The sequence below is a fragment of the Cloeon dipterum genome, chromosome 2 (genome assembly GCF_949628265.1).
Source record: "Cloeon dipterum chromosome 2, ieCloDipt1.1, whole genome shotgun sequence".
In the NCBI taxonomy this organism is placed as follows: Eukaryota; Metazoa; Arthropoda; class Insecta; order Ephemeroptera; family Baetidae; genus Cloeon; species Cloeon dipterum.
The window spans coordinates 22,400,750-22,414,369 of NC_088787.1; the positions used below are offsets into that span (position 1 = coordinate 22,400,750).

At 41.0% G+C, this 13,620-nt stretch overlaps 1 protein-coding gene across 7 annotated transcripts in view; it reads left to right on the forward strand.

The window, feature by feature from the left end:
* Trpm (transient receptor potential cation channel, subfamily M) overlaps positions 1 to 13,620 on the forward strand; it is an 80,601-nt gene that overhangs the window by 13,016 nt on the left and 53,965 nt on the right. For all 7 annotated transcript variants that reach the window (XM_065477309.1, XM_065477314.1, XM_065477316.1 and 4 more), the window contains exon 3: positions 6,345 to 6,424. In XM_065477309.1, the coding sequence (XP_065333381.1) occupies positions 6,345 to 6,424 (80 nt within the window). The remainder of the gene's footprint in view (positions 1 to 6,344; positions 6,425 to 13,620) is intronic.

The window sequence follows — 13,620 nt, forward strand, 5'->3', positions numbered from 1 at the left end:
TTTGTCAATATGTGACCTCACTCCAACAAATTAAGGACTCTGTTTTCTAAAATGTAACGAACAATCTAATATTTTCCTGCCGTTTCTCGACTGAGATGAAAAAATTCACTATCCCAAATAGTCTCAAGTTGCAAATGTACGCTGTGATCATCAATCCATTCATCATTCCTCTTCAAAATTTTTGGGCATGATTGATCATTAAATTAAAATATCCAGATTTTTCGCTCTCAGCTGAATTATATTCTGCCCAAATCACTTAATAAATAACCTTTAATAAGAATCGTTTCGTAAAATAAATCCTTCATTTGAGTTGACTGGATGGAATTTTCAATTATACGAGTTGCCTCTTACGAAAGTGCGCGGACCGCATTTTAATCTCTGAAGTGAATGTTTGCTTCGCGGAATGAAATTCACGATATTACACACACTCACCGACTCTCATTCTATGCGTTGTGCATTTATTCAGCGGTATTGGCTTTGACTGCCTTTCGCAATGATCTCGTATTTGCGCTGACTTATCAGAAATAAACACACCCAGTGCGCACTTGACTACTGAATTTATCATAAGAGCACGGAAAGTACGCTAATTACGACCACCTAAATTATGAATTCTGCATGCGTTCAGCTTTCAATGCACTCGAAAGAACACACGCGCACCCACGCCTCTCGTTCGTTATCGCTGCGTTAATTAACCCTCGTGCGATTAAGCAAGCGCCTCGCTCGGCTATGCACCAGAATGTGGAATTCCTCGTGCAGCTAAAACTTGATTTCTCTTTGTACGATTTTAATTGGCTGTGTCTGAAAGCAGAAGCAAATCTTAACATCTATCATTAATTCATTGTTTGAAACAATATATAAAACATATTTTTGTGTGAATGAATAGATGACTAATTTATTAAAAACGAGAGTGTAAACAACAGACATATATATATTAAAGAAAAATAAAAGCATAATAGACGTTCACATTTAGATATATTGTGTGGCAATTGGTGTAACAGCTAAATCAAATAATTTGAAAGCTGTGATGACGGACGGTTTTGAGAGAGAGAGAGAGAGAGAGAGAGAGAGAGAGAGAGAGAGAGAGAGCTTAATTAAGAGGCGGCAAAAATTGCTGACCTGGCTTTCTTTATTATGTGCCTCGAGAAAGACAGACCCGATGATTGAAACGTCACACCCAAATGAATGAACTCATTGACTAATTTAACTGCCACTCCGTGATAAATGTATCGCAAATAATTATTATTTAAAACTGCTCAGGGCAGACTTTTAAGCACCCGCCGATAATTCATCGGAATAAAATCTTCTTTCTTAAAAACATATCCGTTAAGTTCGTTAAGTTCATAAAATAAGGCTAAAAAGTTGAGATTAATATTTTTTCAGCTTCTTAAAATTGCTATTGATAAAATGTGAGTGTAGTTTTTTTAACACTTTTGTCTGATCGATTCATCTTTTTCGAGATGGGTTACCCTTATAGCGAACGTGACGCGAAAAATAACATGGGTGCACGGGCCTCATTGTAGGGAGCCCAGTCCAGAAATGGGATTGTTTAAAATTAATTTAATAAATTTTTACAAAATAAAGAGAACATCATTGTCCTAAATCATAGTTTTGAAATTAAATGGAATTATTTGTCTGCGGTAAAATCGACTAAACTTCAAAGAAGTGTACAACATGTATTCTTAAATTCCATTCCTCCTGAATTTCTTTGATGTTAAGTTTCGTTAGCAATGATTTTACTGCATCCAACGAGATGCACAAGTTATTTGTGGAAAGTGCTTTAATTAAATTGTCTTTATATTTCAAGCTTCCTCTAGCTACTTCTATCTTGAAAATTAGATCAACCTTCGCTCAGCTTTTGGCTTTGAAACTCAGCGAGCACATTTCAAAATCAAATTTTGCTCCGTCGCTCGTTTCAATGTCAGTGGGCGGAAAAGGCAGTGCGAGCGAGACAGAAATAATAGCCTCGCACTGCCACAAAAATTACGCGAACGTGTGCGTATTGTAAAGCAAAGCTCGTTTCAAAGTTAATCACGTTGTCGGTGGTTGCGTGAAAGCTACCACGCGCTGGTGTTTTTTCGGCTCAGAGAAGAGAACAGAGGACAAAAAAGATTGGAAACCTAATCTGTGCCGTGAAACATCGACACAGAGACTGCTCTTACTCTCTGTGATCATATTCACAATGGAAGCGTATGAAAGTTGTTCGAAATTACTCGGCAAATTCCAAATAAAATAAAATACTGGAGAATTTGTTAATTAAGTTATCAATATGTCTCATTTGTCTCAAAATCAAATATCATTGTTAGAATCTGGCTTTAAAAACAACATATTGTAACATATCCTTGAACGTTGCAGTATTTTTATATTTGTTATGGTTTTATCTATCGGATAGGCGTTACAAATTGCAAACTTGGACTATTTTATTTGTTCCGTTTTGAATCCCTCCACATTTCTGGATTCTGTGGTATTGATCATTCTTAGTAAAACAATTTTAAGATCTAAATGAAAGCCACGGGCAAATCTCTAGTTGTGTCGAGTGGTGGACAGAAGCACCACTCTCAACGCCATATTGCTTTTTCCACTTTTATCTTGAAGGGGCGAGGTATGCAACCGGCTGAGCATAAGTGCTGAGCGGATTGCCTATTCACGATCCAGACTCGATAACAAAGGTAATGGCTTAAACGCTTAGACGTGCGATACGCAACCTTTGTTCAAACGCAGCACCGCACTATATAGAAGGAACATAAAGGAGAGCTATAAACCATCGTTACGCTGGATGCGAGTTTTTTGCTAATGCACAAAGCTGGCTCATTGGGCTCATTAGAGGATTTACTTCACTTAAATTTTATATTTATGAATTCTTTGAAAGCCTCATCCTGTTCATAATTTCGAGCAAAATGTGTTTTCGGGCATTAATTAAATTTTCGGGGAAAAGCATTTTTGCGAGCACAAAGAGGAATAATCTCCGGAATTCACCTGCTGCTGCGTCTTTCCGCTCCTGGAATTCTCTTTGCTGATGATGCGAGCTTCACCGCATTCATATTAACCGTGCCTCACGTAAGACTAATGGAAACAACATTAAAGGATATTTAGCGCTGATCCAGCCGCTGGGAATTTCTGCTGGATTTTCTCCTGCATTGCCATCGGGCCTCGAAAGCAATGCAAGTCGTTTCACAGTTCACTGTGAAGAGGAGCGGTATTATATCCGAGTTTCGCTCGCAGGTTGGTGTTATGATAGCGCATCACATAGCACGACTTTATTCCACTGCGCACGTGCGTCGAATTTTAATAAAACATCAGCCGCGCGTGATTAAAAAGTCGCCGCTCAAAGTGAATGCATATTAAATTCGCCTCTTGTAAGAGCACCTGCTTCATATTACATGGCGCCAAGTGTGAGTTTTTTAATACACGTATATCGGTAGTGCTCCACTGAAAATAAATCGATGTGAGAAGCATAAATGCTGAAGCAGCTGGAGCGTCTTTTATTTTTTACACAATTAGTTAAACAACGGTAGTAGCAAAACCAAAATTCTGCCTTTATTAAATTGTCCAAAGTAAAATGTGTAAAATTGGATTTTTATGATTGCAAAATGTTGAGTTTCAACCTTACAAACATTTATTTTTTTGCCATTTTTATCTAAAATATAAACAAATAATTACCTAAACTGAGCAATAGCTTTACCTCAACACTGAAAAATTGCGGCTTGGTGTGGCAAGAAATTTGAGGTTTTTTTGCAGTAGTAAGTGATTTTTTCTTACAATTTTTGGTTTTGTTATTAAACTAACAAACAAACTGACTCTTGACGAGAATAAGCAAGTCTTTTTTATACTTAAAAAGAGGATTTCACTCCAGATAGTTACAACTATATTCTGAGTGAAATCATGGACCATTTCTGATTTCACAAAATTCGTTTAATGATTATTTCAAGGGATAGATTACCTTTGTATACCAGATATAAGAAAGCATCGGTGATATTATCTAAATGAACAATAGTTAAGTTCTTATGTTATGGAATAAAAAAACTTTGAAAAAAAGAAGCCAAAGTATAATTGCGATATTTGAGTTATTTTTATCATCAATAAAAGAGGTTCAAAAGAACATCTCATCTTCAACTGATCTCATATGACTGGATATCTTGATCTGGATGCACCGCGTCAATAAAAGCAATGCAGCGCCCCATTTCTCGGCAATATAATCTGGTTCAAACGACGAGCAAACGGTGGAACAATTGCGCGGTTCTCTTGGCCGCAAGCGGGGCTCTACTCGCAAGCGGGCATTTTGCTCGCTCGTCTTCATTGTCTGTTAAGGGTGAGGGTGCGAATGCGCGTTTCAGTTAGTTTCCTCTGCTCTCGCTCGTGATAAACGATCTTCTCGCTCTCAGACTGCAGTTTCGAGTCAATGGAGCCAGTTAAGCCTCTATTGCTGGGTCAACAGCCGCTCTCGCCTCGCACGCGTTTCCAATGCAGCCTCACCTTTGCCAAGTTGGTCACGGTGTCGCAGACAAAGGACCAGATGTGCTTTGCAGTCATTAGGGAATGGATGGATTTCACCATGGTAGTTTGACACCAGCAAACTCATCGCAGACACCGAACTGGGCCCGAATTCATCGACTTTTTGTGACACAAAATCGCCAGCGGGTTTTCCCTCCATGATAAAGCGCTATTGTGCTCGCAACCTTGATTCATTTTGTGTATTTCGAGATGTCCACATCTCTGTTGGTCGTGATTTGATGAACACAATTTTTGAAACCCTTTATGTACTAAACCATTTATTTTCAGTGCATACTAGCTGCAGATTTAATAATTTCCGGTTGCCTGGTGAGATCTAGAATGAATTTTCTAAAAAGGCGAATGATTCGAATTTTCATATTTACCTCTTCATTTAACTAATTTAAATATAGAAAAATTTGCACAGCACTATTTTTTTTTATAAATCTTAATATTACCTCCAGGAAAAATCACAAAGTAAAAAACATCTCATCATGACTGTTATGAATTTGGAAAGTTGTAGAATTGTTTTTTTTTAAATCTGTATACATGGTTTTATATTAAATTTCTTGTAAAATCCACACATCCTATTCCTCGTTATTAGTATTAAAATAAATACATTTCCTTGACCTCTCTTACATATGTCATTTCCATTACAACTCGTGTCAAAAATAAATCAACTAAAAAACGAAGGAGACTTGTGTTAGCCCGCTGAAGGGATGTGTTTGAAAGCCGTTTGAATGGATTCAGCTTTAACGGAGCCGAGGATGCAGGCCACTGTGGAAATGGTGGCAAAAGCGCCCAACGGGCACCAGCTGCCGTGAAAAGGCGCTTTTAAATGGTTATTTACGGTGGGCATAAATAAATTCGGTCCCGGTGGACACGACTAGCTAGCCAGCTCGCCAGAGAATGCTTGGCTGCTGCGGGGCTGCGCGTTTTTATTAATCATTCGGACTGGCGAAATTAGCAGAACAAAAACAGGGCAGACCGGGCTTTTGCATTAGCGGGTGGATTTTGCCACTGGCGTGTCACTAAATGTTCGTTTTCCACCTGTTTTCCTTGTTTTTAGAGGGTATTACCGTGTCTCTTTCTGTGGGGAGCAGGACAAATTATTTCCGGTCCTTCATACTTTCCAGGAGAGGATTTGCGGTTCATTTTGACAAGCTAAACCCGCAAAACACCGCCGAATACTGAAATTAATGAATGAGGGACGTTTAAAATTTAACTATATAAAAGGTGCCAGGAGAGAGCTTCTATTCGTATGAATACTTCAAAGGAAAAAATGAAACATTTCTTAAAAACGAAATTAAATTTGTTGCATTCAAAATGATCAAATAGTTCAACGGGCTGGGAGGCGCTTCAGCACCGTCTCGCCACTAGCTGGTTTTTGCACCATTCCATCAGTTTTTCGGGCGTTTCAATAGAAGACCTCGGTGCGGAGAGGCGAAAGGATTGCCACATTGGGCCCAAGCTCCTCTGCGGTCGCATTAAGGCTCCATGTTATCCGCTCTGCAGTGTTTCTGGGATCCGTTGAGCTCATAGCCCATGGGATGTGCTGAGCAGAGGTTCAAGATTTTTTTTTCAAATTCTCCTTCCTTCAATTATTAGCGGGCCTTTGCACTTTAGTCATCTTCATTAAATTTCGTCTGGAGCTGGGCGCCAAAGTTGAAGCTTTACGACTTGATCATGTTTCCCCTGCCACAAAATCTTATTGCCCGGGAAGTATTATTTACAAGCCTGAAAATAATTGGATACGTCTTGCCCAAAATGCCGCACGTAACTTTGGCTATCGTAAAGCCGCACGTTAGGCTTGACAAAACATGTCCATTTATTTCACCGAGCCGCTCTATGTGTTCCAGACCGCGAGAAGTTGGGTGGAGGCCAACTTTCAGAAGAGAGAGTGCATCAAGTTCGTGCCCACCAAGGCCGACGAGCATCGGTGAGTACATTACTCCTCGTTATTCCTTTGGTACGTTTATTTATCCGACCAAAAATCAAGAAACATTTCAACGTAAGATTTGAAAATGATTTACGATTGTTAAGTTCGTCAACTAGCTGCCCTGAAACAAAATTATGCGAATATGTTTTTAATTTTTTAGAAATTGATCTTTTCATGCATGTTAGGAGAAAATCAAGCTCAACTTTTTCTTAAATATTATGGAACAAATTCCTGGCGCTTTTACCAAACAATTTTTTCACTCGATGAATTCCGAAAATTCACGTTTCGCCGCAATCAGTATCTCGTTAGGCTCGTTAGAAAGGTGGAACTGTTTATCACCCCCTTTCTCCTTGTCCAGCGCTCCTCGTGGTAAGCTTCCGGCCTAATGACATAATACCTTAATTAATTTCGCACCGAGAATCTCGACAGAGTTTGCCCCCGGGAGCGAGTCGCCGTTTAATCAACGCCGTAGCAATCCGACTCTGGTGCAGCGCGCTCCAAATTTTCCCATTTTCTCGGGGGAAGACTTGCAAAAGTTGAAAGTTCCGCTTGCCGCCTTAATGAAATATTATACTCTACATGCATACACGAATTCCCTCTGCAGCAACACAAGCATCAAACGCCGCCAATACGAAACGTGTGGATTTTATAAATTCACGGAATTCACAAAGAACACCTTCCGCGAAAAAGACGTAAAGAGAGAGGGATAAATTATTTTTTAAATCGAAAATAAAAGCCGCTGACGGTTGGCTCGTGCAAACGTCAGCTCGTTTTCCCAAATTAGCCGACCCTTTTGTTTTGGTCTTCAGTTACGAGCATCTCTATTCTCCAATTCATTGACTGCGGTGATCGCTTTTACTCGCTCCGTTTCACTGCTCGGATGTCAGGCTCAATTTGACGTTCAACCCTTTGTATGACAGTCCTGTCGAAATAAAATCGGCTTGCGAGTAATACTGCAGAATGATCAAATGACCGAATCATAGTTTCACTTAGCTATTATTTTAATTTCTTATTAGAGTCACAGATCAGATTCGATTAAAAAATGCATAAGTCAAACCTTGTTATCATATTTTTTTAATAAATGAAACAAAAATGCAACAATCTTTAAATTTAAAAAAAAATGAAATAATAAATTACTATTGCAAATCTTTAGATCTGTTTTAATTTTTATTTAAATACTTTTAAAAATGTACACTTTGGATCGAAATTTTAGACATTTTCCTCGAACTAAAGTTCTTTAATAAGCTCAACCAGTTTCGGCTTCTACCCGATGCCCTATTAAATTTAATGAGCAAGCAAGTTATTTGACCCTTGATTATAAATGTTACTTGTGAGTTAAGTCATTTGAAAGCAGTGTACCTGGTAAAAAAAAACAACCGTTATAAGAATGAAGTTCGTTGAAACCAATGTGAGAACAGTAATCACTCTTGCGATGGAAACTTTGAATCTCGATTTCTTTCTTTTCACTGTTCCGATAATCCATTACCACCAGGAGACTAAAGTGGATTACTTTTCTCCTCCGAGCGCAGCGCAGCGGCAGCCGCATTCGATTGGATTTTAATCTGGACCGCAGTGAAGCTCCTCGCCGGCCATTATCCGCCTTCTTGTGGTGCTGGCTGGCCGTTTGTTCGCGTAAATAGCAGACGGCGGTGGCGGCGAAAAGACAAAAGCCCGTGTGCATTTTGCACTGAGAACGGCCACTCTGCCGGCGGCGTCGACAAAAGCCCAGCCGGGCCTGAAAAGCAGCGCCTCTCGAAGGCAGATTTACGCCTGGCTGGCTGCGTGCAATGCCGTCGCCGCCGAACGACGAGAACGCGGCCAGACTAACGACCTGTTTTGTAATCTCGCCCGCGCGCGCTCCCGACTAGACTGTTATTTATGAAAACTGCCGGGTGGCTGGCTCTGCCGGTGACATTTGCACAGGTCTCGCCACCGGCAGCAGCTCTTCCTGCAACCAGCGACGCCGTGGTTTGAGAAATTTTCTCGAGTAGTTGAGAAGTTCTCAACGAGCTAACAAACGTGTTCAGCACGGTGCATTCAATCAGTTTCATAAAGGAGACTTACGGTCCAGTAATTTCAACACTCGCTGAACACACCATTCCTGGAATGGTCCTTGAGAGGCATCAACTTGTAAAACGGATGGAAATTTCTGCGTGAGGGAAAACTAGTTGTTGCGTTTTAGGCGTAATAATATATGTTTTAAAGAGACCGGTGAACTTATGCAAGCAAACAAGTTTCTGAGAGGCTGAACCTTCAGAGACAGAGAAAATTCATAATTTCTGCCCATTTTTTCTTCTAATTACAATTTCGTACATTTTTCCGCAAATTAAAAAAAAAATCATGAAAAAGACAAAGTAATCTTTCTGAAAAACAAGCACGGCAAAGTGAAATAAAATTTGCTGGCATTGTGATGGATGCAGAGGTCAATTGATATCCGTCAAAGTGCATTGAACTGAGTGTACGTATGATTGACGCAAATCGATCCGACGGGACAGATAAACATGAAGCCCGCTGCAGCATCCTGCTTTGAACTTGCGTCTCGGATACGCAATCAATTAAGCTACAAAAGTCGTCGATCGGCAGCGACAAAAGCAGTGAGAAGTCTTACTGCGAGCTGGCCGGGAGCGACGACGCCAAGAAGCCTTTTTACGCGCGCTGTTTAGCGAGGGCACAGAATAAAATTGGGGATCGCTCGTGCCCTCGACGTCTTGCTCGGCAATTAGGCTGATCGTTAAGCGAGCCACACTGATTGGATCGCCTGGCATTAACCAAGACGAGCGGAAAAAACCGTGTTTTTAACCTCTGATGCCGGCAATGTAACAGCAGAGGAGCAGCGTTGGATTTATTTGTACGGACGTCTATTTTATGTCGTTCCCTCTTGTGTCCCTGCTTCGCTTTTACGGCCGATTCAATGCAAACCCTGATGACAGATTTACGACTGGACCGTAAAAAACTCCACCTTTAATTGTCAGTTGTTTTTTCAACCACTGAATGATATTATTGTAAAACATCAAACGAAACTCTCTCAACACTGATAATGATTTTTTTTTACCTCTGCTCATAGCCGTGGGCTATGTGCTCACCGGCTTCCAATAACACCGCTGAGCGGATAACACTACCCGTCTTTCTCCTTTTGTGCAAACATTTTTTTAGAGATGCGGCAACCAGAATTGACTGGCAAACATGGATGCTGCCTCACAAACCCGTCAGCAGAATTATGATGTTAATCCCTCTCTGGCGTCAAAAGTTAAAAGTTTTCGCTTGCTTGTCTTAATATTCCGCCTCGAAATCGCAACTTGCTAATCAGATTTGGTGAAAATAACAATACAACCCTAATGAATCGTAACAAATCGAGTTACGGCTCTTGGTGCAAAGTTGCACGGATTATCGTCGAGTCGGCTCTCGGCTTCGGGGATATGTGTGCGATGATCTAATTATAAAAGGCTGCTCTTGCGATCTCAAATGCCAGTCGGCCGTCCGACCAGACGCTCCGAATTCCTCGCCGCCGGGCGTCTCGAGATGGAGATGAGCGCAGCTCCTCTGCTGCTGTCACTGTAATCAGCGTAATTGCCATGTGGCGCTCTGGACTCTGGAGATTCCGCCATCGTGGATTTCAGGGCACAAGATTAGTTAATACATGGCGCTGCCTGCTCCTTTTCGGCCTCGAAAGTATTTTGGGACATGAGTGGAAAATAGAGACTTTAACTTGGAAAGCGTGTGAGTTAGAGTCGACTTTGATGAAGTTTCCGAGTTGTTGCTGAGCAATTCTGCAGATATGGTATCTAGGGCACAAAGTTTGCACCTTTTCCGCTCGGCGTTTTCCACCTGCGCGAGCCGTTTGCCAGCGGGATGTATCTCTAACTGATGGGAGCAGAGATTAAACCGGAAGTAGAGAAGTTCCTGAGTGGTTCTCTTGTTGCTCAATGCCACAACAGACTATGAAACAATTACTGCAAGTTTAAATAAGGCTCACTCAACAATTAAATGAAAACGAGTCTGTCATTTTAAAGTGAATATGTCTGCTGTAGTTGAAAATTAAATTCCTGCTCTGGATTAGGAAAGGAACTGTGTTTCATCCATTGCCAGATTATCCTCTAAAAATAAATTGATTCGATAATTTAGAGATATAAAAGAATACAAAATAGCTTCATTTCAAGAGGGAAAACAAACTTTAAATTTTTTCAAAAACATCGACAATGAAGGATTTTTGTAGCTCCTTGAGTCATAGTTTAAAGTACTATTCACTTGTATGCAACTGTAGAACAAATGTTTTACTCAATTACTCTGCTCCTTTAAATTTGTTAATCATTTGGCAGCATCAAATTTAATTTTTTTCAACGTTTGGAATCGTTTTTTAGTCTTAAATGTAATTTTGATAATATATAATGAAAATCAATTTCGGATGAAAAGTTTTGCAGAGTGAGGTCATAAAGCACCACTATCACGCAAACAGTTGAACTTAGTGCGGTAATTTTCAACCCTGCCATGCAGCAATCGTGCACCTTCATTCCATCTACTCGAGAGAGAGAGAGAGAGAGAGAGAGAGAGAGAGAGAGAGAGAGAGAGAGAGAGAGAGAGAGAGAGAGAGAGAGAGAGAGAGAGAGAGAGAGAGAGAGACGCGAACGCGAGCAAGCCCTGTTGAGCGACCTGTTGGACGGACGGTTGGCTGGCTGGTTCTGGCATCGAGGGGTGGGTGGCTGCGCTTGTTCTAGGGGCAGCCAAGGGGAGCCGTGTGCACGGGTTGTACGCGCGTGGGGCGCCGGTGCATCGATCGCGGCCACCGCCACCTCTGCAGCGCCCGCGAGAACGCCGCCGAGTCAAATTCGCCGAGTGCACTGCAGTTGAAATCGGAATGACCATCGGCAATGAAGTGTTGAATTTTACACCCGATGTTGTCTTCAGTTGTAATGATGGATGATATTTAATACCTGTGATTTTTATTATTGCTCATGAAAATGAAATTGTGAACCTGCTATGCACAAAGTACCAAAATTAACGGTCAATAAAAATTGGAGATTAAATAAGTATATTCTTGTACTGTGCAACTCAATTTTTGCATAAGTAATTAAAATTGAGAACAAATTCCCAATTTATTACTTCTGATAAGAAAATCTGACTATGAATGAAGCACCTAGGATGTAAGAATCCCTTGGTATGAGAATACAGATTAAATTTTATATTTTATTTGAATTTGTACGCACTTGAGCTCTTAGATGTTCACTTTTATTAAAGTTCCAAGGAACGATTGCATAAAATATCACATTTCATAGTGATAAATCTCGGAGTGCATCATCCCTTCATGCTATTTCCCATTCAGTCCTTTCAATAAAAACCCGAGGGTAATATAATTCACAAACAAAGGGGTGCAAGAAGCGCATCGGTGGATGATGCACTGCGCTGAGTTGTTCGCAGCGAGCGGCGCGAGTAATGAAATGGAATGTGTTTGTGCGGAGCTATCTTTGCGGAAGGACGAGCCTGTCGTCTCCTGCTCCCCTGAAATTACTTGTGTGCTCTGCTTTGAAATTTAATGTTGTGGACGGTAATGAGACTTTCCGTCGTAAATAAGCGCGCAGTCACTCTTATCTGCCGACGCTTCGTCTTGCTGGAGGAGAATGCTGTTTGCGCATTATTATGATTACGTTGAAATTAGGCCAAATTGCTGTATACGCAGGCACGCAGGCGGCTTTATAATGCAACAGTTTTGCTTTGAGAACAAAGCCTGTATGGACTGTAAACTCAAGACTACGATAATATCTTGTTCAGAATCACGTGCCACGTTGAAACGGAATTATCAAACAAGTACCTTTGGCAGCAATTTTATTTTTTAAAATGGATGGATGAGAGTGAAATTCAAAGGGATTATTCTCCATGTTTTTACGTCAGCTGTTTCGCCTTTTTGAAAAGTGATCAATTCCGTGAATCACGTCACTCATCCTCCCAGTCAAATAGTACAAAAAATTTCGTGAACTACAAAATCAATGTTGTCAGGAAAGGAATTTAAATTGAAATCTACTGCGCCTTGCTTCGCTAAAATTTAATAAAACTTAAAAGCTGCCATAAACAGATTTTGCCGCAAAGGTCAAAACTTGCAATAAAAATCTTCCATTTATTTTTATCTTCGGAATAAATCGTTCTGGTTATATTTTTACAAGCTGCTCGTTTTAGAAATATTCCAGCTTTATAGCCACTCAATCGAAGCTCTCGGTTCATCGTATATAGGATTGGCAACACAAATTTCAGTTACAAAATCAAATTTGCCTCCCAATTAAATTCAGTACGGATATTTGACTCTGTTCACTTCCACCCGATTGGAAAAGGAATGCGTCTCAAAGCTCTATGAAAAATCGGACGAGTTTTGTGGATGCAAAGAGAAGGACTTGATCAATCCAAATGTTGCGCAACATGATAAATCAGAAGATTGTGTGCGCCCCGAAGCAATTTCCAAACAGAAGCAAAAGAGATGGAGTCTGGCTCCTTTGACCAATCAGCCCTTTCATCACGGCTCACGACGACAGCAAGCATTCGTTGCGATGCGCGAGCACAGAAAGCAACAGATCACTTTCCTCAGACGCACGGCAAAACTTTCTGTAATATTTTTCCCTCTGTTGGACACATTCAATCGCGCCCCGTCTCCATTGTCAGGCTGGGCCGTCCTCGCTATTTCTTCTGCTGCCGCTGATTTCGATTCTGCAGGGCTGCTCTCTCACCGAGGAAGAATTTAAATTGCAAAACTGGCCAGATAAAGAAATGAAATGCTGCCTGCCCGCCTCGGAGCTGTTAATTCTGCAGTGCTTGTGTACGCAGCCAGAGCGTTTTTTATGTTGTTTGTTCGGGCAGATTGAGCACTAGATTTTATTACACTGACCGACCAAGATTATTCAGGGGAGCAGGAGAAAAATAACATGTTCTTTCTCGTGACGGTGCGTGTATTTGCCGTCGACGAGCAAGACAAATAGCCAGAAGAGGGTTGACATTTCTGCTGTGCACGTTGCGAATTTCCATATGTTTGCAAACTTGCGTGCGCCCTGTCTCTCTCCAATTGTGCAAACTTTCCCTTGCGTGGTTCGAGTGAGAGCGAAAATTTCCGTGCACGGAACTTCTTTTAGCCCGTCAAAAACGCAAATTGTCTGTAAAGCGGAACAGTTTGAGCCGTCCCTGTGCGTGTTGTTGTGACGGCTTGAGGTGTTTGGAAAGAA